Raw genomic sequence first — 24686 nt, 5'->3', positions numbered from 1 at the left:
ATCTGTCTCTAAAGGGCTCAGTGCCGTCTCTCTCCTCATCTGTCTCTATAGGACTCAGTGCCGTCTCTCTCCTCATCTGTCTCTATAGGACTCAGTGCCAACTCCTCATCTGTCTCTAAAAGGCTCAGTGCCGTCTCTCTCCTCATCTGTCTCTATAGGACTCAGTGCCGACTCCTCATCTGTCTCTATAGGGCTCAGTGCCGTCTCTCTCCTCATCTGTCTCTATAGGGCTCAGTGCCGTCTCTCTCCTCATCTGTCTCTATAGGACTCAGTGCCGACTCCTCATCTGTCTCTATAGGGCTCAGTGCCGTCTCTCTCCTCCTCTGTCTCTATAGGGCTCAGTGCCGTCTCTCTCCTCATCTGTCTCTATAGGGCTCAGTGCTCTATAGGGTCTCTCTCCTCATCTGTCTCTATAGGGCTCAGTGCCGTCTCTCTCCTCCTCTGTCTCTATAGGGCTCAGTGCCGTCTCTCTCCTCTGTCTCTATAGGGCTCAGTGCCGTCTCTCTCCTCTGTCTCTATAGGGCTCAGTGCCGTCTCTCTCCTCATCTGTCTCTATAGGGCTCAGTGCTGTCTCTCTCCTCATCTGTCTCTATAGGGCTCAGTGCCGTCTCTCTCCTCATCTGTCTCTATAGGGCTCAGTGCCGTCTCTCTCCTCTGTCTCTATAGGGCTCAGTGCCGTCTCTCTCCTCATCTGTCTCTATAGGGCTCAGTGCCGTCTCTCTCCTCATCTGTCTCTATAGGACTCAGTGCCGACTCCTCATCTGTCTCTATAGGGCTCAGTGCCGTCTCTCTCCTCATCTGTCTCTATAGGACTCAGTGCCGACTCCTCATCTGTCTCTATAGGGCTCAGTGCCGTCTCTCTCCTCATCTGTCTCTATAGGACTCAGTGCCGACTCCTCATCTGTCTCTATAGGGCTCAGTGCCGTCTCTCTCCTCCTCTGTCTCTATAGGGCTCAGTGCTGTCTCTCTCCTCATCTGTCTCTATAGGGCTCAGTGCCGTCTCTCTCCTCTGTCTCTATAGGGCTCAGTGCCGTCTCTCTCCTCCTCTGTCTCTATAGGGCTCAGTGCTGTCTCTCTCCTCATCTGTCTCTATAGGGCTCAGTGCCGTCTCTCTCCTCATCTGTCTCTATAGGGCTCATAGGGCTCAGTGCCGTCTCTCTCCTCTGTCTCTATAGGGCTCAGTGCCGTCTCTCTCCTCCTCTGTCTCTATAGGGCTCAGTGCTGTCTCTCTCCTCATCTGTCTCTATAGGGCTCAGTGCCATCTCTCTCCTCTGTCTCTATAGGGCTCAGTGCCGTCTCTCTCCTCATCTGTCTCTATAGGGCTCAGTGCCGTCTCTCTCCTCATCTGTCTCTATAGGACTCAGTGCCGACTCCTCATCTGTCTCTATAGGGCTCAGTGCCGTCTCTCTCCTCATCTGTCTCTATAGGACTCAGTGCCGACTCCTCATCTGTCTCTATAGGGCTCAGTGCCGTCTCTCTCCTCATCTGTCTCTATAGGGCTCAGTGCCGTCTCTCTCCTCATCTGTCTCTATAGGGCTCAGTGCCGTCTCTTTCCTCTGTCTCTATAGGGCTCAGTGCCGTCTCTTTCCTCCGTCTCTATAGGGCTCAGTGCCGTCTCTCTCCTCATCTGTCTCTATAGGGCTCAGTGCCGTCTCTTTCCTCTGTCTCTATAGGGCTCAGTGCAGTGTCTCTCTCCTCTGTCTCTATAGGGCTCAGTGCCGTCTCTCTCCTCATCTGTCTCTATAGGGCTCAGTGCCGTCTCTTTCCTCTGTCTCTATAGGGCTCAGTGCAGTGTCTCTCTCCTCTGTCTCTATAGGGCTCAGTGCCGTCTCTCTCCTCATCTGTCTCTATAGGGCTCAGTGCCGTCTCTCTCCTCATCTGTATCCATAGGGCTCAGTGCCGTCTCTCTCCTCATCTGTCTCTATAGGGCTCAGTGCCGTCTCTCTCCTCATCTGTCTCTATAGGGCTCAGTGCCGTCTCTCTCCTCATCTGTATCCATAGGGCTCAGTGCCGTCTCTCTCCTCATCTGTCTCTATAGGGCTCAGTGCCGTCTCTCCTCATCTGTCTCTTTAGGACTCAGTGCCGACTCCTCATCTGTCTCTATAGGGCTCAGTGCTCGTCTCTTTCCATCTGTCTCTATAGGGCTCAGTGGTCTCTTTCTCTCTGTCTCTATAGTGCAGTGTCTCTCTCCTCTGTCTCTATAGGGCTCAGTGCCGTCTCTCTCCTCATCTGTCTCTATAGGGCTCAGTGCCGTCTCTCTCCTCATCTGTCTCTATAGGACTCAGTGCCGTCTCTCTCCTCATCTGTCTCTATAGGACTCAGTGTCGACTCCTCATCTGTCTCTAAAGGGCTCAGTGCCGTCTCTCTCCTCATCTGTCGCTATAGGACTCAGTGCCGTCTCTCTCCTCATCTGTCTCTATAGGTCTCAGTGCCGTCTCTCTCCTCATCTGTCTCCATAGGGCTCAGTGCCGTCTCTCTCCTCATCTGTCTCTATAGGACTCAGTGTCGACTCCTCATCTGTCTCTAAAGGGCTCAGTGCCGTCTCTCTCCTCATCTGTCTCTATAGGACTCAGTGCCGTCTCTCTCCTCATCTGTCTCTATAGGACTCAGTGCCAACTCCTCATCTGTCTCTAAAAGGCTCAGTGCCGTCTCTCTCCTCATCTGTCTCTATAGGACTCAGTGCCGACTCCTCATCTGTCTCTATAGGGCTCAGTGCCGTCTCTCTCCTCATCTGTCTCTATAGGGCTCAGTGCCGTCTCTCTCCTCATCTGTCTCTATAGGACTCAGTGCCGACTCCTCATCTGTCTCTATAGGGCTCAGTGCCGTCTCTCTCCTCCTCTGTCTCTATAGGGCTCAGTGCCGTCTCTCTCCTCATCTGTCTCTATAGGGCTCAGTGCCGTCTCTCTCCTCATCTGTCTCTATAGGACTCAGTGCCGTCTCTCTCCTCCTCTGTCTCTATAGGGCTCAGTGCCGTCTCTCTCCTCTGTCTCTATAGGGCTCAGTGCCGTCTCTCTCCTCTGTCTCTATAGGGCTCAGTGCTGTCTCTCTCCTCTGTCTCTATAGGGCTCAGTGCCGTCTCTCTCCTCTGTCTCTATAGGGCTCAGTGCCGTCTCTCTCCTCTGTCTCTATAGGGCTAGGGCTCAGTGCCGCTCTCTCTCCTCATCTGTCTCTATAGGGCTCAGTGCCGTCTCTCTCCTCATCTGTCTCTATAGGACTCAGTGCCGACTCCTCATCTGTCTCTATAGGGCTCAGTGCCGTCTCTCTCCTCATCTGTCTCTATAGGGCTCAGTGCCGTCTCTCTCCTCTGTCTCTATAGGGCTCAGTGCCGTCTCTCTCCTCATCTGTCTCTATAGGTCTCAGTGCCGTCTCTCTCCTCATCTGTCTCCATAGGGCTCAGTGCCGTCTCTCTCCTCATCTGTCTCCATAGGGCTCAGTGCCGTCTCTCTCCTCATCTGTCTCTATAGGACTCAGTGTCGACTCCTCATCTGTCTCTAAAGGACTCAGTGCCGTCTCTCTCCTCATCTGTCTCCATAGGGCTCAGTGCCGTCTCTCTCCTCATCTGTCTCTATAGGACTCAGTGCCGACTCCTCATCTGTCTCTATAGGGCTCAGTGCCGTCTCTTTCCTCTGTCTCTATAGGGCTCAGTGCAGTGTCTCTCTCCTCTGTCTCTATAGGGCTCAGTGCCGTCTCTCTCCTCATCTGTCTCTATAGGGCTCAGTGCCGTCTCTCTCCTCATCTGTCTCTATAGGGCTCAGTGCCGTCTCTCTCCTCATCTGTCTCCATAGGGCTCAGTGCCGTCTCTGTCTCCTCATCTGTCTCTATAGGGCTCAGTGCCGTCTCTCTCCTCATCTGTCTCTATAGGACTCAGTGTCGACTCCTCATCTGTCTCTATAGGGCTCAGTGCCGTCTCTCCTCATCTGTCTCTATAGGGCTCAGTGCCGTCTCTCTCCTCATCTGTCTCTATAGGACTCAGTGCCGTCTCTCTCCTCATCTGTCTCTATAGGGCTCAGTGCCGTCTCTCTCCTCATCTGGAGGGCTCAGTGCCGTCTCTCTCCTCATCTGTCTCTAGGACTCAGTGCCGACTCCTCATCTGAGGGCTCAGTGCCAGTGCCGTCTCTCCTCATCTGTCTCTATAGGGCTCAGTGCCGTCTCTCTCCTCATCTGTCTCTATAGGGCTCCTCATCTGTGCTCAGTGCCGTCTCTCTCCTCATCTGTCTCCATAGGGCTCAGTGCCGTCTCTCTCCTCATCTGTCTCTATAGTACTCAGTGCCGTCTCTCTCCTCATCTGTCTCTATAGGGCTCAGTGCCGTCTCTCTCCTCATCTGTCTCTATAGGGCTCAGTGCCGTCTCTCTCCTCATCTGTCTCTATAGGGCTCAGTGCCGTCTCTCTCCTCATCTGTCTCTATAGGGCTCAGTGCCGTCTCTCCTCATCTGTCTCTATAGGGCTCAGTGCCGTCTCTCTCCTCATCTGTCTCTATAGGGCTCAGTGCCGTCTCTCTCCTCATCTGTCTCTATAGGGCTCAGTGCCGTCTCTCCTCCTCTGTCTCTATAGGGCTCAGTGCCGTCTCTCTCCTCATCTGTCTCTATAGGGCTCAGTGCCGTCTCTCCTCATCTGTCTCTATAGGGCTCAGTGCCGTCTCTCTCCTCATCTGTCTCTATAGGGCTCAGTGCCGTCTCTCTCCTCATCTGTCTCTATAGGGCTCAGTGCCGTCTCTCTCTGTCTCATCTGTCTCTCATAGGGACTCAGTGCCGACTCCTCATCTGTCTCTATAGGGCTCAGTGCCGTCTCTCTCCTCATCTGTCTCTATAGGGCTCAGTGCCGTCTCTCTCCTCATCTGTCTCTATAGGACTCAGTGCCGACTCCTCATCTGTCTCTATAGGGCTCAGTGCCGTCTCTCTCCTCATCTGTCTCTATAGGACTCAGTGCTGTCTCTCTCCTCATCTGTCTCTATAGGGCTCAGTGCCGTCTCTCTCCTCATCTGTCTCTATAGGGCTCAGTGCCGTCTCTCTCCTCATCTGTCTCTATAGGGCTCAGTGCCGTCTCTCCTCATCTGTCTCTATAGGGCTCAGTCTCTCTCCTCATCTGTCTCTATAGGGCTCAGTGCCGTCTCTCTCCTCATCTGTCTCTATAGGGCTCAGTGCCGTCTCTCTCCTCATCTGTCTCTATAGGGCTCAGTGCCGTCTCTCTCCTCATCTGTCTCTATAGGGCTCAGTGCCGTCTCTCTCCTCATCTGTCTCTATAGGGCTCAGTGCCGTCTCTCTCCTCATCTGTCTCTATAGGGCTCAGTGCCGTCTCTCTCCTCATCTGTCTCTATAGGGCTCAGTGCCGTCTCTCTCCTCATCTGTCTCTATAGGGCTCAGTGCCGTCTCTCTCCTCATCTGTCTCTATAGGGCTCAGTGCCGTCTCTCTCCTCATCTGTCTCTATAGGGCTCAGTGCCGTCTCTCTCCTCATCTGTCTCTATAGGGCTCAGTGCCGTCTCTCTCTGTCTCATCTGTCTCTCTCCTCATCTGTCTCTATAGGGCTCAGTGCCGTCTCTCTCCTCATCTGTCTCTATAGGGCTCAGTGCCGACTCCTCATCTGTCTCTATAGGGCTCTCATCTGTCTCTATAGGGCTCAGTGCCGCTCAGTCTCTCCTCATCTGTCTCTATAGGGCTCAGTGCCGTCTCTCTCCTCATCTGTCTCTATAGGGCTCAGTGCCGTCTCTCTCCTCATCTGTCTCTATAGGGCTCAGTGCCGTCTCTCTCCTCATCTGTCTCTATAGGACTCAGTGCCGACTCTCTCATCTCAGTCTCTCTCCTCCTCTGTCTCTATAGGGCTCAGTGCCGTCTCTCCTCCTCTGTCTCTCTATAGGGCTCAGTGCCGTCTCTCTCCTCATCTGTCTCTATAGGGCTCAGTGCCGTCTCTCTCCTCATCTGTCTCTATAGGACTCAGTGCCGTCTCTCTCCTCTTCTGTCTCTATAGGGCTCAGTGCCGTCTCTCTCCTCATCTGTCTCTATAGGGCTCAGTGCCGTCTCTCTCTCTCTCATCTGTCTCTATAGGGCTCAGTGCCGTCTCTCTCCTCATCTGTCTCTATAGGTCTCAGTGCCGTCTCTCTCCTCATCTGTCTCTATAGGGCTCAGTGCCGTCTCTCTCCTCATCTGTCTCTATAGGGCTCAGTGCTGTCTCTCTCCTCATCTGTCTCTATAGGACTCAGTGTCGACTCCTCATCTGTCTCTAAAGGGCTCAGTGCCGTCTCTCTCCTCATCTGTCTCTATAGGACTCAGTGCCGTCTCTCTCCTCATCTGTCTCTATAGGACTCAGACTCCTCATCTGTCTCTATAGGGCTCAGTGCCGTCTCTCTCCTCATCTGTCTCTATAGGGCTCAGTGCCGTCTCTCTCCTCATCTGTCTCTATAGGGCTCAGTGCCGTCTCTCTCCTCATCTGTCTCTATAGGGCTCAGTGGCTCATCTGTCTCTATGCTCAGTCTCTCCTCATCTGTCTCTATAGGGCTCAGTGCCGTCTCTCTCCTCATCTGTCTCTATAGGGCTCAGTGTCTCTCTCCTCATCTGTCTCTATCTCAGTCTCCTCATCTGTCTCTATCAGGGCTCAGTCTGTCCTCATCTGTCTCTATAGGGCTCAGTGCCGTCTCTCTCTCATCTGTCTCTATAGGGCTCAGTGCCGTCTCTCTCCTCATCTGTCTCTATAGGGCTCAGTGCCGTCTCTCTCCTCATCTGTCTCTATAGGACTCAGTGCCGTCTCTCTCATCTGTCTCTATAGGGCTCAGTGCCGTCTCTCTGTCTCTATAGGGCTCATCTGTCTCTCAGTGCCGTCTCTCTCTCATCTGTCTCTATAGGGCTCAGTGCCGTCTCTCTCCTCATCTGTCTCTATAGGGCTCAGTGCCGTCTCTCTCCTCATCTGTCTCTATAGGGCTCAGTGCTCGTCTCTCTCCTCATCTGTCTCTATAGGGCTCAGTGCCGTCTCTCTCTCTCATCTGTCTCTATAGGGCTCAGTGCCGTCTCTCTCCTCATCTGTCTCTATAGGGCTCAGTGCCGTCTCTCTCCTCATCTGTCTCTATAGGGCTCAGTGCCGTCTCTCTCCTCATCTGTCTCCATAGGGCTCAGTGCCGTCTCTCTCCTCATCTGTCTCTAGTGCCGACTCCTCATCTGGGCTCAGTGCCGTCTCTCTCCTCATCTGTCTCTATAGGGCTCAGTGCCGTCTCTCTCCTCATCTGTCTCTATAGGGCTCAGTGCCGTCTCCTCATCTGTCTCTATAGGGCTCAGTGCCGTCTCTCTCCTCATCTGTCTCTATAGGGCTCAGTGCTCATCTGTCTCTATAGGGCTCAGTGCCGTCTCTCCTCATCTGTCTCTATAGGGCTCAGTGCCGTCTCTCTCCTCATCTGTCTCTATAGGGCTCAGTGCCGTCTCTCCTCATCTGTCTCTATAGGGCTCAGTGCCGTCTCTCTCCTCATCTGTCTCTATAGGGCTCAGTGCCGTCTCTCTCCTCATCTGTCTCTATAGGACTCAGTGCCGTCTCTCTCCTCATCTGTCTCTGTCTCTATAGGGCTCAGTGCCGTCTCTCTCCTCATCTGTCTCTATAGGGCTCAGTGCCGTCTCTCTCTCATCTGTCTCTATAGGGCTCAGTGCCGTCTCTCTCCTCATCTGTCTCTATAGGGCTCAGTGCTGTCTCTATAGGGCTCTCAGTCTCTCCTCATCTGTCTCCATAGGGCTCAGTGCCGTCTCTCTCCTCATCTGTCTCTATAGGGCTCAGTGCCGTCTCTCTCCTCAGTGCTCCGTCTCTCTCCTCATCTGTCTCTATAGGACTCAGTGCCGTCTCTCTCCTCATCTGTCTCTATAGGGCTCAGTGCCGTCTCTCTCCTCATCTGTCTCTATAGGGCTCAGTGCCGTCTCTCTCCTCATCTGTCTCTATAGGGCTCAGTCTCCTCATCTGTCTCTATAGGACTCAGTGCCGTCTCTCTCCTCATCTGTCTCTATAGGGCTCAGTGCCGTCTCTCTCCTCATCTGTCTCTATAGGGCTCAGTGCCGTCTCTGTCTCCTCATCTGTCTCTATAGGGCTCAGTGCCGTCTCTCTCCTCATCTGTCTCTATAGGGCTCAGTGCCGTCTCTCTCCTCATCTGTCTCTATAGGGCTCAGTGCCGTCTCTCTCCTCATCTGTCTCCATAGGGCTCAGTGCCGTCTCTCTCCTCATCTGTCTCTATAGGACTCAGTGTCTCTATAGGACTCAGTGCCTCTCTCCTCATCTGTCTCTATAGGGCTCAGTGCCGTCTCTCCTCATCTGTCTCATCTGTCTCTCAAGGGCTCAGTGCCGTCTCTCTCCTCATCTGTCTCTATAGGACTCAGTGCCGTCTCTCTCTCTCTATAGGGCTCAGTGCCGTCTCTCTCCTCATCTGTCTCTATAGGGCTCAGTGCCGTCTCTCTCCTCATCTGTCTCTATAGGACTCAGTGCCGTCTCTCTCCTCATCTGTCTCTATAGGGCTCAGTGCTATAGGACTCAGTGCCGTCTCTCTCCTCATCTGTCTCTATAGGACTCACTCCTCATCTGTCTCTAAGGGCTCAGTGCCGTCTCCTCTCCTCATCTGTCTCTATAGGGCTCAGTGCCGTCTCTCTCCTCATCTGTCTCTATAGGACTCAGTGCCGACTCCTCATCTGTCTCTATAGGGCTCAGTGCCGTCTCTCTCCTCATCTGTCTCTATAGGGCTCAGTGCCGTCTCTCTCCTCTGTCTCTATAGGGCTCAGTGCCGTCTCTCTCCTCATCTGTCTCTATAGGACTCAGTGCCGTCTCTGTCTCCTCATCTGTCTCTATAGGGCTCAGTGCCGTCTCTCTCCTCATCTGTCTCTATAGGACTCAGTGTCGACTCATCTGTCTCTAAAGGGCTCAGTGCCGTCTCTCTCCTCATCTGTCTCTATAGGACTCAGTGCCGTCTCTCTCCTCATCTGTCTCTATAGGACTCAGTGGACTCCTCATCTGTCTCTAAAGGGCTCAGTGCCGTCTCTCCTCATCTGTCTCTATAGGACTCAGTGCCGTCTCTCTCCTCATCTGTCTCTATAGGGCTCAGTGCCGTCTCTCTCCTCATCTGTCTCTATAGGGCTCAGTGCCGTCTCTCTCCTCATCTGTCTCTATAGGGCTCAGTGCCGTCTCTCTCCTCATCTGTCTCTATAGGGCTCAGTGTCTCTCTCCTCATCTGTCTCTCGTCTCTCTCCTCATCTGTCTCTATAGGGCTCAGTGCCGTCTCTCTCCTCATCTGTCTCTATAGGGCTCAGTGCCGTCTCTCTCCTCATCTGTCTCTATAGGGCTCAGTGCCGTCTCTCTCCTCATCTGTCTCTATAGGGCTCAGTGCCTGTCTCTATCTCTCTCTCATCTGTCTCTATAGGGCTCAGTGCCGTCTCTCCTCATCTGTCTCTATAGGGCTCAGTGGTCTCTCTCCTCTGTCTCTATAGGGCTCAGTGCCGTCTCTCTCCTCATCTGTCTCTATAGGGCTCAGTGCCGTCTCTCATCTGTCTCTATAGGGCTCTGTCTGTCTCTATAGGGCTCAGTGCCGTCTCTCTCCTCTGTCTCTATAGGGCTCAGTGCCGTCTCTCTCCTCATCTGTCTCTATAGGGCTCAGTGCCGTCTCTCTCCTCATCTGTCTCTATAGGACTCAGTGCCGACTCCTCATCTGTCTCTATAGGGCTCAGTGCCGTCTCTCTCCTCATCTGTCTCTATAGGGCTCAGTGCCGTCTCTCATCTCCTATCTGCCGTCTCTCTCCTCATCTGTCTCTATAGGGCTCTATAGTGCCGTCTCTCTCCTCATCTCTCCTCATCTGTCTCTATAGGTCTCAGTGCTCGCCGTCTCTCTCCTCATCTGTCTCCATAGGGCTCAGTGCCGTCTCTCTCCTCATCTGTCTCCATAGGGCTCAGTGCCGTAGGACTCTCTCCTCATCTGTCTCTATAGGACTCAGTGTCGACTCCTCATCTGTCTCTAAAGGACTCAGTGCCGTCTCTCTCCTCATCTGTCTCCATAGGGCTCAGTGCCAGTGCCGTCTCTCTCCTCATCTGTCTCCATAGGGCTCAGTGCCGTCTCTCTCCTCATCTGTCTCTATAGGACTCAGTGTCGACTCCTCATCTGTCTCTAAAGGACTCAGTGCCGTCTCTCTCCTCATCTGTCTCCATAGGGCTCAGTGCCGTCTCTCTCCTCATCTGTCTCTATAGGGCTCAGTGCCGTCTCTTTCCTCTGTCTCTATAGGGCTCAGTGCAGTGTCTCTCTCCTCTGTCTCTATAGGGCTCAGTGCCGTCTCTCTCCTCATCTGTCTCTATAGGGCTCAGTGCCGTCTCTCTCCTCATCTGTCTCCATAGGGCTCAGTGCCGTCTCTCTCCTCATCTGTCTCCATAGGGCTCAGTGCCGTCTCTCTCCTCATCTGTCTCTATAGGACTCAGTGTCGACTCCTCATCTGTCTCTAAAGGGCTCAGTGCCGTCTCTCTCCTCATCTGTCTCTATAGGACTCAGTGCCGTCTCTCTCCTCATCTGTCTCTATAGGACTCAGTGTCGACTCCTCATCTGTCTCTAAAGGGCTCAGTGCCGTCTCTCTCCTCATCTGTCGCTATAGGACTCAGTGCCGTCTCTCTCCTCATCTGTCTCTATAGGACTCAGTGCCGACTCCTCATCTGTCTCTAAAAGGCTCAGTGCCGTCTCTCTCCTCATCTGTCTCTATAGGACTCAGTGCCGACTCCTCATTTGTCTCTATAGGGCTCAGTGCCGTCTCTCTCCTCCTCTGTCTCTATAGGGCTCAGTGCCGTCTCTCTCCTCATCTGTCTCTATAGGGCTCAGTGCCGTCTCTCTCCTCATCTGTCTCTATAGGGCTCAGTGCCGTCTCTCTCCTCTGTCTCTATAGGGCTCAGTGCCGTCTCTCTCCTCATCTGCCTCCATAGGGCTCAGTGCCGTCTCTTTCCTCTGTCTCTATAGGGCTCAGTGCCGTCTCTTTCCTCTGTCTCTATAGGTCTCAGTGCCTTCTCTCTCCTCATCTGTCTCTATAGGGCTCAGTGCCGTCTCTCTCCTCATCTGTCTATAGGACTCAGTGCCGACTCCTCATCTGTCTCTATAGGGCTCAGTGCCGTCTCTCTCCTCATCTGTCTCTATAGGACTCAGTGCCGACTCCTCATCTGTCTCTATAGGGCTCAGTGCCGTCTCTCTCTTCATCTGTCTCTATAGGGCTCAGTGCCGTCTCTCTCCTCATCTGCCTCTATAGGGCTCAGTGCCGTCTCTCTCCTCATCTGTCTCTATAGGGCTCAGTGCCGTCTCTCTCCTCTGTCTCTATAGGGCTCAGTGCCGTCTCTCTCCTCTGTCTCTATAGGGCTCAGTGCCGTCTCTCTCCTCTGTCTCTATAGGGCTCAGTGCCGTCTCTTTCCTCTGTCTCTATAGGGCTCAGTGCCATCTCTCTCCTCTGTCTCTACAGGGCTCAGTGCCGTCTCTCTCCTCATCTGTCTCTATAGGACTCAGCTCAGCTCCACGAGGGCTACTGCTGCTTCATATAACTACTTCCTTTAAACAAACAACTTCTGACCAGAATCAAACTCCCAACCCCGGTGTTACAAGTACCGTGCTCTACTAACTGAGCCACACGTGATCACGGGTTACTAACACGGGTTCCTCTGGGTGCTGATGTCTGCCATGTCATGGACACCACAGCATGTGTGGCGTAATAGAGAGAAGCGTTGAAGAAACAACACATTTGACCTGAACATCCATTTCAACACAATAATACATTAATATATAATAAAAGATGTTTTGGTGAAATGATAATGGCAATGATATGAACTACATTATCAGGCAGAGAACAATGCAAGACTGGAAGTCATTACCCTTTGATTGAATATAATGTTGATGAAAGTTGTGTAAATGTGATGGCCCGTTTGGCTCACATGCCGACTAGACAAAGCATGCGCGTGCGTCTGTCCGTCCACCATCAGAATATCAGGTTGAAATATCAACATGAACTCTGAACCAGCTATATTAATTTGGGGACAGGTCGAAACGCATGAAACATTCATGGACATTTAGCTCGCTAGCTTGATGTTGCTAGCTAATTTGTCCTCGGATACAAACATTGGGTTTTATTTTACCTGAAATGCACAAGGTACTTTTTTTCTGGATCTTTGTAGAATTTTGACCAATTTTGAGTCTACTCCAACAGTTAATCCACAGATGAAATGGGAAACATGGTTAGTTTCTAGTAATCTCTCCTCTCTTCTTCTTTTTCTGTGGACTTTATATGGTGGTTGGCAACCATCTTTAAGGTGCATTAACACCACCAACTGGAATGGAGTGTGGACCTCAGTTCATCTTTCAATCACCCACGTGGGTATATGCTCCTAAAAAAAACAATGCGGAGATGGGAGTTCTACTTTAGCGACTGGCTACGCAGACGCTCGTTGAAGCATGCGAGCAGTTTGAACGAAATGATCGAATAACATGCATATGTAAATGTATTTTGCAACGCTTGCGCACGTAACGCGGGCGATGTGGTCATCATGTTAGTCAGATCAGAGAAACATGTCTCTCTCCCTGTTTAGCTTGTGCCCTCAGAGCTTTCAGCAGCACACAAACTACAAGCCCCTAAAAGTAAAATCTGTAGTAAAACACAGCCAGGCTTTTTTTTTTCTTCCTCTTGGTGAAAACGTTCATGGGAAGAGAGCAAGTCTGTTAATCTTGGCTGCTCTAGTCAAGCAAAGACTGATACAAGCACACATTCCAATCAGAAGGGGATGGAGTGTCTCCTCTCTTTAGTTGGCTCTGTGCTTTGTTTGCAATTACTGGCTATTCTTGCCCACTTCAATCTCAAACAGCGATTTTAAGGGTGCATCGTAATTACAATCTAGAGATCGTGCTCTGTAATTTCTTTAATTCTACCTTTTAAAGTTTTGTGCTCTCTAAATTGATGGGAAAACAATGGAGTGAGATTGAAGGTTTCTTTTAAACAAGCCAAGATCTTCTGTCCAACTAGCCTGAATGATTCAGAAATATTTCTGCCGTTTCTGTGGCAACCAAAGACATTTGTATTCTGTTGTGAGACTTCAGGGACCATTCTCGTTTGGAGCTTTGACCTCATGATTACTGTATTTCCATTCATTTGTATGAAAAGAGAGAGAGGTGCTGGATTAACAGAGCAGAGCCTAGAGCACAGATGAGTCCCTCACACAGCACAGCCCTTTCTCTCCTTGGTTGTTGTACTTTATGCTCTGGTGTTTACTCACACTGTTAGGAATCCAGTGAAGTCATCCATCTGATATCTGATATGGCACTCCCATGGCTGAGATTAAGCTCCATATTTGTCATGGTTTTGGCCAAATATGCACAGAGGACATTGACCCACTTACACTCTCAAGGTCTCAAATTCAAGCGTGAGTGTTTTGGGTAACGCTATATTTCACATAACTAATTTTCTTATTACTGCAATATATTAACAGTAAGTAATGAATTTTGTGATTTATAAACAACATGTACACGGCTACAAGTATACCCTCACCCAAACATTCACAAAGACTTCAATCTGTTGGATGCTGATGTATTGTCCATGTTACGGCTGGGGAGTTTCATGTGTTGCATCCTGTCTGTCTATCAGGCGTGTGGGCGTTCCGAGGGTGACGATGACTGCCAACAAAAGTTCCAAGGCTGCACCCCGAGCAAGAGGGGCTAATGTGCCCCGGGACATCCCCGACAGGTCAGTGACATCCCCACCAGTCTCTAGGCCAGGGGGAGGGGGAGGGAGTGGGTGGATGGACAGTGTTGAGGAAGGAGGTGGATGGAAAGGAGATGGCTCTCAACATGCATTATGATGTCAGTAATAACCAGTGCAGGTGCTCTTATCCTTTATTGCCTCAGAGGACATTTTCCTCAGGTATTAATTATATTTTTGTAAATCTGTACCGTGGGATCCCACTATGTGTCTGTGTTGAGTGACACACTGCATACAGTAGGTGACAGGGCTCATCATCCCACAGTTGTTAGCGTAATTCAATTATTAATAAGGAAGTGATTGTATACTGATTGTATTCTGCAGTATTCTGTCTGCCTTTTCTCTAGAGCTACAGGGATAGGACTAGTAGTATCTGCTTTTGTAAGCCATCTTCTACATTCTGGAATAGGGCCCCATTCAACAATAAACTCTTTGTGGTCTGAGCAGAGGCTTGTTTGAGTTACCATGTTGAGAGATGACATCTTCCTCCTGGAACAGAGAAACAAACAGGGCTCGTAATGAAAGTGCTGGCTATAGACTGTTCTGTTTTGTGATCAGTCTTTCCCTTCAACACTATATATACACACACTGTGTCCACTGAAACTAGGCTTAGAGTGAAGATTTAAGATCTACAGGAACTGGCATCAACTGGCATGGAGTGCTTACATCGGACTCACAGGGGTGCAACTGCAAGTCTTCACCATCTGCTACTTGGTGTGTAGTCTGTCAGGATGTTAGTTTACCTAGTGCTACATGTCCTTGTATAACACAGCAGTCAGTGGCTATGGCTCTGACATGTTTTAGTTGGATCTCTTATGTGAATAACCTTGAGAAAGGCTGCCAGTTGGAAGCTAGCTACAGCCCTGGCTGGTACATTGACCCAGTGTGAAAACACCATAGCCTGTGAGGAGTTTAAACATGACTACCACTGACGGATATATTTTTTAAGAGAAATATATTTTGTGCTGAGTAGTTGTTTTTCTGTTACCTCACCATTTCTCCTGAGTTAGATAGACTCTTAGAAAAAAAGGTGCTATCTAGAACCTAAAAAGGTTATTCTGCTGTCGCTATAGGATAACCCTTTGAAGAACCCTTTTTGGTTCCAGGTAGAACCCTTTTGGTTTCCATGTAGGACCCTCTCCACAGAGTGTTCTACATGAAACCCAAAAGGGTTCAATTGGAACCAAAAAGTGTTCTCCCTGGAACCCGAAAGGGTTCTCCTATGGGGACACCCGAAGAACTCCTTTGGAACCCTTTATTTTAAGAGTGTAGTTAGCCCTGGTCTCCTTATGATAATCTACTCAGGTTACATCAAGTGTTTGAATCTAATAATTGTACCCCAACGCTCATCTAACGACCCCAGTCGAGATGAAGACAGTTCTCTAGAAACGATAACACTCCCTATCTCTGTTACCATCAACACTCTACACAGTTCATTATGTTTCGATCATTTTTACTGATTAAAAATTGCACAAAGTTAAGATGATTTAAGAGAAGAAACGGTAATTTATACACAGAGAGAGCACCATTATATACTTGCCCCCAACTTCCCACAAGTTGCTAACCTCCCCCCCCCCCACCCAAATAGAAAGAATGATTCTGTCGGTAAATCACTTGACAGGAAAGAATTCTGAGAAGACAACTTCTCATAAGATCAGGGAGGGGTGCAGCAGGGCTTTGATGGGCACTTCTTTTAATAGAAAAGATTATTGCTGAGAAAATAAATGAAGTCACTGGAAAGCTGGATATAAATCTATAAAAAGGTAGAAGGAAATGAAATAAAACACATTATTGAGAGGAAGAGGGAGTGTGTCTTGAGGGTGAAGCTCAAAGTGAAATGGAGCGGATGTTAATGGCTTCTCTCTCTTTTCTTTTTGAAAATCTATCTATTTATCTGGGTTACTGGAAGCCAACCTGTTGTGGCCCGGTCGATCAACAGAACAGGAAGTGACCTGTGGTTGATATGATGTGCCCTGGCTGGAGGACAGTGGGTCCAGGACCCAGAAGCCAGTCCCTAATTGGCACCCAGCTCAGTACATGTGTGGCCGCCACAGTTGAAGCTGCCCAGCGCCAGAGCCAGGCTTGTTTTAACTGGCCCAGTCCTGACCACCAGAACACCCTCACAGACCCCAACCACAACGCAGCTATCCATACTGGAGAATTCTGCACTTGATGTTTTCCTTTTGTGTGAAAAGAAACTTACAGGGGCTTAATACTGCAGTCAAACCAGCTTTTTATGACTCTTTGAGTAATCTTGGCCAAGGCGTGCCTAAGGGGGTATTTTTGAATGTGTGCTGTTATTCTACCGGCTGATTGCACTTAAATTTGGGTATAATGGTCTGATGGCTGGATATGGGGTGTTTGAATTGATATATTACACAGGGTCTGTTGCTATTTGAATACATCTACAGTGATTTTACACTGGGGCATTTTTGACTATCACAATGTTATGGCTGCTGCTAGGTCAAACAAGAACCAGACTGAATTTAGACTAAACTCAAATATAAATGCAACATTTTCAATGATTTTACTGAGTTACAGTTCATATCAGGAAATCAGTCAATTGAAATTATTTTTTAGGTCCTAATCTATGGATTTCATCTATGGGCAGGGGCGTAGGAGGGGCCTAGGAGGGCATAGGCCCGCCCACTTGGGAGCCAGGTGTAACGCAGGTACACTAATGTTGAATACTTGTTTTCATGTTTCAGGTAAGACCCAAATGCAGACTGTGTTGAAGTAACAATGTTTATTACAGCAACTGTGGCAGGCAAACGACAGGTCAGGTCAGGCAGGGGTCGATAATCCAGAGTAATGGCAAAGACACAGGACGGAAGGCAGGCTCAGGGTAAAGGGCAGGCAGCGTAGTCGGGCAGGCGGGCTCAGAGACAGGACAAGCAAGGCTCAGTCAAAACCAGGGGGGCGAGAAAAAGCGAGACTAGGAAAAGCAGGAGCTGAGAAAACCGCTGGTTGACTTGACAAACAAGACGAACTGGCAACGGACAAACAGAGAACACAGGTATATATACACAGGGAATAATGGGGATGATGGGCGACACCTGGAGGGGGGTGGAGACAATCACAATGACAAGTGAAACAGATCAGGGCGTGACAATTGTTACTAGTGAGATTCCAGCAACCAATCAAATTATATTATATTGTGATATGTTTAAAAGCTTACAGCTATTACAAATCATCTGTCAGAAGCTGCATGATGAGCAGTTTATTTTGAGCCAATCAAAACTCAATATTCTCTCTAAGTCCCTCTCCTAACCACACGCTCTACACTAGTTGGCTCCAACATGTTGAAAAGGAGCTAGAAAGGAACGTGAAGAGCTACTGCCATTCTATGGAAGAAAAACTATGTTTCAAATCGAAGTGAGAAGTTGTACAAAACTGAACTAAAAAGACAAAACCAGATATTAACACTTACTTATATATCTGAACGTACTGTGAAGGAGTTGGAGGAAAGATTGACCCCGGGATTTGGTTACGCTAGCGATTAGACTAGCTAAGCTATTGCTAGCGTTTTGTGCGTGTTCATACTGAACCTAGCATACGCACAAGTCGTTAACATGTAGGCTAGCTCAGCTATCGATCAATTTAAATAGCAAACATTAGTGATCATGCTAATCCTGCATGGCGAACTATTTTCGTTTTCATACTTTTATCAAATGTGATTAGCTATTATCATAATCCATGTTGGTACACGGTTATGTTTTACATTACTTTATAAGAAATTGTGTAAAGGTGTAAGCACTAGTACTTTCCATTTGCCCAGGCTAGTCTATTGTTCAGTCCACGTGGGCCTGGTGCTGTAGTTGTGTAAAGTCCTTTCCATTTGCCCAGGCTAGTCTATTGTTCAGTCCACGTGGGCCTGGTGCTGTAGTTGTGTAAAGTCCTTTCCATTTGCCCAGGCTAGTCTATTGTTCAGTCCACGTGGGCCTGGTGCTGTAGTTGTGTAAAGTCCTTTGCATTGCCCAGGCTAGTCTATTGTTCAGTCCACGTGGGCCTGGTGCTGTAGTTGTGTAAAGTCCTTTGCATTGCCCAGGCTAGATTATTGTTCAGTTCACTTGAGCCTGGTGCTGTAGTTGTGTAAAGTCCTTTGCATTGCCCAGGCTAGTCTATTGTTCAGTTCACTTGAGCCTGGTGCTGTAGTTGTGTAAAGTCCTTTGCATTGCCCAGGCTAGTCTATTGTTCAGTTCACTTGAGCCTGGTGCTGTAGTTGTGTAAAGTCCTTTGCATTGCCCAGGCTAGTCTATTGTTCAGTCCACGTGGGCCTGGTGCTGTAGTTGTGTAAAGTCCTTTGCATTGCCCAGGCTAGATTATTGTTCAGTTCACTTGAGCCTGGTGCTGTTCACTTGGGCCTGGTGCTGTAGTTGTGTAAAGTCCTTTGCATTGCCCAGGCTAGTCTATTGTTCAGTCCATTGGGCCTGGTGCTGTAGTTGTGTAAAGTCCTTTGCATTGCCCAGGCTAGTCTATTGTTCAGTTCACTTGAGCCTGGTGCTGTAGTTGTGTAAAGTCCTTTGCATTGCCCAGGCTAGTTATTGTTCAGTTCCTTGAGCCTGGTGCTGTAGTTGTGTAAAGTCCCATTGCCCAGGCTAGATTATTGTTAGTCACTTGAGCCTGGTGCTGTAGTTGTGTAAAGTCCTTTGCATTGCCCAGGCTAGATTATTGTTCAGTCCACGTGGGCCTGGTGCTGTAGTTGTGTAAAGTCCTTTGCATTGCCCAGGCTAGATTATTGTTTAGTTCACTTGAGCCTGGTGCTGTAGTTGTGTAAAGTCCTTTGCATTGCCCAGGCTAGATTATTGTTTAGTTCACTTGAGCCTTGTGCTGTAGTTAAAGTGTAAAGCATTTTGACTAGATTTTATTCCTGTAAGAGATTAAAGTTAAGAGCTATATTAATGTTTATATGAAAGGTACTCATGTTATATATATTGTGTGATCATGTTTGTAAAACAGGTCAGATTTTTTTGAGTATGGATTCGGTTCCACCAAGGATGGCGAGCCGCCCGAACTCAGGACATCCATGAGAAAATTTGCATGTAAAGAGGTATTTTTCCTTTTCCTTGGAGGACACTGAATTTGCACTGCCATACAACGGTCTGGTAGGACTCTTTGTTGCAAGACATCATTGCACCATACACTGCAGTGGGACTGTCATAAGCATATGCCACATTTAAACACCTTACAGTGTTTTTTGAGATGCAGTCACTCACATTTGATTCCATCTCATAGTGGTTTATAAATCAGTATTTGTGAATTGGGTTGTGTTTTTCTGCGGATTCGGATGTGGAGGTCCTGGGCTGGCATGGTTGCACGTGGTCTGCAGGGTTGAGGTTGGTTGGACTTACTACCAAATTCTCTAAAATTATGTTGGAGGTGGCTTATGGTAGAGAAATTGACATTACATTATCTGTTGACAGCTCTTGTGGACATTCCTACAGTCAGCATGCCAAATGCACACTCCCTCAAAACATCTGTGGCATTGTGTTGTGTGACAAAACTGCACATTTTAGAGTGGCCTTTTATTTCCCCCAGCACAGGGTGCACCTGTGTAATGATCATGCTGTTTAATCAGATTCTTGATATGCTACACCTGTCAGATGGATGGATTCAATTGGCAAAGTAGAAATGCTCACTGACAGGGATGTAAACACATATGTACACAAAATGTGAGAGAAATAAGCTTTTTGTGCATATAGAACATTTCTGGGATCTTTTATTTCTGATCATGAAACATGGGACCAACACTTTACATTGCGTTTACTTGTTTTGTTCAGTATATAATGTGCATTTGGAGCAATACTGTGGATATATGCCGTACGGTATGATTTAAAGGCCATTAGCAATAATGTTTCCCCAGCAGGAGCTTATTGTTGAACATTGATCCATCAAAATGCTTTCTAGATATATTCTTATAAATTAATGTGGCAAATCAAAACTACATGTAAATTAATTACAGAGCTGATCAATGGGGTTCAACCTTGAGAATGTTGGTTACTAAAACTCATCCGTCCTCTTGCTATTTTCACCCTTGTTTGGTCTTTATCCATTTGCTTTCCCTTGAAACCATATTGCATATGTTTTCGTTTTAGACACACTGGATAATTGGACATAACTTTGGACTTTTACCACAGTCAACTGGAACGTGATCTACCTAGCACTATTCTGTAAAACGATGATGTATGAATAGCTTCATCCAGGACACTGCTCATTATGGTCCTGGACTAGACTTAAACCGTGTTCAGGAATCTGAACCTATCAAATCAAATCAAATCAAATTTATTTATATAGCCCTTCGTACATCAGCTGATATCTCAAAGTGCTGTACAGAAACCCAGCCTAAAACCCCAAACAGCAAGCAATGCAGGTGTAGAAGCACAGTGGTTAGGAAAAACTCCCTAGAAAGGCCAAAACCTAGGAAGAAACCTAGAAAGGAACCAGGCTATGTGGGGTGGCCAGTCCTCTTCTGGCTGTGCCGGGTAGAGATTATAACAGAACATGGCCAAGATGTTCAAATGTTCATAAATGACCAGCATGGTCGAATAATAATAAGGCAGAACAGTTGAAACTGGAGCAGCAGCACGGCCAGGTGGACTGGGGACAGCAAGGAGTCATCATGTCAGGTAGTCCTGGGGCATGGTCCTAGGGCTCAGGTCCTCCGAGAGAGAGAAAGAAAGAGAATTAGAGAGAGCATATGTGGGGTGGCCAGTCCTCTTCCGGCTGTGCCGTGTGGAGATTATAACAGAACATGGCCAAGATGTTCAAATGTTCATAAATGACCAGCATGGTCGAATAATAATAAGGTAGAACAGTTGAAACTGGAGCAGCAGCACGGCCAGGTGGACTGGGGACAGCAAGGAGTCATCATGTCAGGTAGTCCTGGGGCATGGTCCTAGGGCTCAGGTCCTCCGAGAGAGAGAAGGAGAGAATTAGAGAACGCACACTTAGATTCACACAGGACACCGAATTGGACAGGAGAAGTACTCCAGATATAACAAACTGACCCCAGCCCCCCGACACATAAACTACTGCAGCATAAATACTGGAGGCTGAGACAGGAGGGGTCAGGAGACACTGTGGCCCCACCCGAGGACACCCCCGGACAGGGCCAAACAGGAAGGATATAAGTGAGTCCAGCCTCTGGACTGGGTTTAATGAGAGTGAACCCTGAGTCCAACCCCCAGGTCCAAACCAGGCATGTGGGGCCAGTTTCACTCCTCTCTACCTCATTATGAGAAACCAAGCAGTTTCAACCGGAGAAGTTAGATACAGTAATCCCTTAGAGATAATCTGTAGTGATCTGGTTCTCATACATACTGTACTGTCTATGGCATTGTTCCTACATGCTGATTGATGGTATGGGTTAATCTGTCAAGTTCCACTGGTTAACTCACTTACCAGGAGCCATTTTAGTGGAGTATCATACACTGCCTTCAGAAAGTATTCACACCCCTTGACTTTTTCCACATTTTGGTGTGTTACTGCCTGAATTTAAAATGTATTAAATTTAGATTGTTTTTGTCACTGGCCTACACACAATACCCCATAATGTCAAAGTGGATTGATCTTTTCAGAAATGTTTACAAATTAATTAAAAATGAAATTGAGTCAATATGTCTTGAGTCAATAAGTATTCAACCCCTTTGTTATGGCAAGTTTACGGCAAGTAATAAGTTCAGGAGTAAAAATGCACTTAATAAGTTGCATGGACTCACTCTGTGTGCAATAATAGTGTTTAACATGATTTTTTAATGACTACCTCACCTCTGTACCCCACACATACAATTATTTATAAGGTCCCTCAGTCGAGCAGTGAATTTCAAACACATTCAACCACAAAGACCAGGGAGGTTTTCAAATGCTTCGCAAAATAAGGGCACCTATTGGAACCTGGGGACAAATATAAAAAGCAGACATTGAATATCCTTTTGCGCATGGTATAGTTATTAATTAGACATTGAATGGTGTATCAATACACCCAGTCACTACAAAGATACTACACTACAGTCACTACAAAGATACAAACAATGCAGCTATTCCCTCCGTAAGGCTATCAAACAAGCTAAGCGTCAGTACAGAGACAAAGTAGAATCCCAATTCAACGGCTCAGACACAAGAGGCATGTGGAAGGGTCTACAGTCAATCACGGACTACAGGAAGAAATCCAGCCCAGTCACAGACCAGGATGTCTTGCTCCCAGGCAGACTAAATAACTTTTTTGCCCGCTTTGAGGACAATACAGTGCCACTGACACTGCCTGCAACGGAAAAATGCGGTCTCTCCTTCACTGCAGCCGAGGTGAGTAAAACATTTAAACGTGTTAACCCTCGCAAGGCTGCAGGCCCAGACGGCATCCCCAGCCGCGCCCTCAGAGCATGCGCAGACCAGCTGGCTGGTGTGTTTATGGACATATTCAATCAATCCCTATACCAGTCTGCTGTTCCCACATGCTTCAAGAGGGCTACCATTGTTCCTGTTCCCAAGAAAGCTAAGGTAACTGAGCTAAACGACTACCGCCCCGTAGCACTCACTTCCGTCATCATGAAGTGCTTTGAGAGACTAGTCAAGGACCATATCACCTCCACCCTACCTGACACCCTAGACCCACTCCAATTTGCTTACCGCTCAAATAGGTCCACAGACGATGCAATCTCAACCACACTGCACACTGCCCTAACCCATCTGGACAAGAGGAATACCTATGTGAGAATGCTGTTCATCGACTACAGCTCGGCATTCAACACCATAGCACCCTCCAAGCTCGTCATCAAGCTTGAGACCCTGGGTCTCAACCCCGCCCTGTGCAACTGGGTACTGGACTTCCTGACGGGCCGCCCCCAGGTGGTGAGGGTAGGTAACAACATCTCCTCCCCGCTGATCCTCAACACTGGGGCCCCACAAGGGTGCGTTCTGAGCCCTCTCCTGTACTCCCTGTTCACCCACGACTGCGTGGCCACGCACGCCTCCAACTCAATCATCAAGTTTGCGGACGACACAACAGTGGTAGGCTTGATTACCAACAACGACGAGACGGCCTACAGGGAGGAGGTGAGGGCCCTCGGAGTGTGGTGTCAGGAAAATAACCTCACACTCAACGTCAACAAAACTAAGGAGATGATTGTGGACTTCAGGAAACAGCAGAGGGAACACCCCCTATCCACATCGATGGAACAGTAGTGGAGAGAGTAGCAAGTTTTAAGTTCCTCGGCATACACATCACAGACAAACTGAATTGGTCCACTCACACAGACAGCATCGTGAAGAAGGCGCAGCAGCGCCTCTTCAACCACAGGAGGCTGAAGAAATTCGGCTTGTCACCAAAAGCACTCACAAACTTCTACAGATGCACAATCGAGAGCATCCTGGCGGGCTGTATCACCACCTGGTATGGCAACTGCTCCGCCCTCAACCGTAAGGCTCTCCAGAGGGTAGTGAGGTCTGCACAACGCATCACCGAGGGCAAACTACCTGCCCTCCAGGACACCTACACCACCCGATGTTACAGGAAGGCCATAAAGATCATCAAGGACATCAACCACCCGAGCCACTGCCTGTTCACCCCGCTATCATCCAGAAGGCGAGGTCAGTACAGGTGCATCAAAGCTGGGACCGAGAGACTGAAAAACAGCTTCTATCTCAAGGCCATCAGACTGTTAAACAGCCACCACTAACATTGAGTGGCTGCTGCCAACACACTGACACTGACTCAACTCCAGCCACTTTAATAATGGGAATTGATGGGAAATTATGTAAATATATCACTAGCCACTTTAAACAATGCTACCTTATATAATGTTACTTACCCTACATTATTCATCTCATATGCATACGTATATACTGTACTCTATATCATCGACTGCATCCTTATGTAATACATGTATCACTAGCCACTTTAACTATGCCACTTTGTTTACATACTCATCTCATATGTATATACTGTACTCGATACCATCTACTGTATCTTGCCTATGCTGCTCTGTACCATCACTCATTCATATATCCTTATGTACATATTCTCTATCCCCTTACACTGTGTATAAGACAGTAGTTTAGGAATTGTTAGTTAGATTACTTGTTGGTTATTACTGCATTGTCGGAACTAGAAGCACAAGCATTTCGCTACACTCGCATTAACATCTGCTAACCATGTGTATGTGACAAATAAAATTTGATTTGATTTGATTTGATACAGGCTTCCTTCCTTCCGAAACTCTATTAACGGAGAGGAAGGAAACAGCCCAGGGATTTCACCAACTTTAAAACAGTTACAGATTTCAATGTCTGTAATAGGAGAAAACTGAGGAAGGATCAACAACATTGTAGTTACTCCACAAAACAAACCTAATTTACGGAGTAAAAAGAAAGAAGCCTGTACAGAATAAAAAATATTCCAAAACATGCATCCTGTTTGCAACAAGGCACTAAAATAATACCTCAAAAAATGTGGCAAAACAATTGCTTTTTTTGCCCTGAATACTTATTATGTTTGGGTCAAATCCAACACAACACATTGCTGAATACCACTCTCCATATTTTCAAGCATAGTGGTGGCTGCATCATGTTATGGATATGCTTGTAATCGATCCGAACTGGGAAGTTTTTCAGGATAAAAAAGAAATGGAGTGGAGCTTAAGTACAAGCAAAATCCTAGAGGAAAACGTGGTTTAGTCTTCTTTCAGTCAGACACTGGGAGATGAATTCATCTTTCAGCGGGACAACAACCTAAAACACAAGGCCAAATCTATGCTGGAGTTGCTTACCAAGAAAACCGTGAATGTTCCTGAGTGGCCAAGTTACAGTTTTGACTTACATTTTCTTGAAAATCTATGGCAACACCTGAAAATGGTTGTCTAGCAATGATCAACAACCAGTTTGACAGAGCTTGAAGAATTTTGTAAATAATAATGTGCAAATGTTGCATAATCCAAGTGTGGAAATCTCTTAGAGACTTACCCAGAAAGACTACAGCTGTAAT

General features: G+C 48.0%; 1 protein-coding gene across 3 annotated transcripts in view; it reads left to right on the top strand.

The window, feature by feature from the left end:
• The window catches only part of LOC135550597 (DENN domain-containing protein 2B-like), a 98889-nt gene that overhangs the window by 26558 nt on the left and 47645 nt on the right, over positions 1–24686 (top strand). For all 3 annotated transcript variants that reach the window (XM_064981563.1, XM_064981571.1, XM_064981580.1), the window contains exon 2: positions 13595–13693. In XM_064981563.1, the coding sequence (XP_064837635.1) occupies positions 13620–13693 (74 nt within the window). In that variant the 5' untranslated portion in view covers positions 13595–13619. The remainder of the gene's footprint in view (positions 1–13594; positions 13694–24686) is intronic.

Source organism: Oncorhynchus masou, chromosome 1 (assembly GCF_036934945.1).
Source record: "Oncorhynchus masou masou isolate Uvic2021 chromosome 1, UVic_Omas_1.1, whole genome shotgun sequence".
Classification (NCBI taxonomy): Eukaryota; Metazoa; Chordata; class Actinopteri; order Salmoniformes; family Salmonidae; genus Oncorhynchus; species Oncorhynchus masou.
The sequence above is the reverse complement of the archived record's forward strand: the minus strand, read 5'-3'. Positions and strand labels throughout refer to the sequence as shown.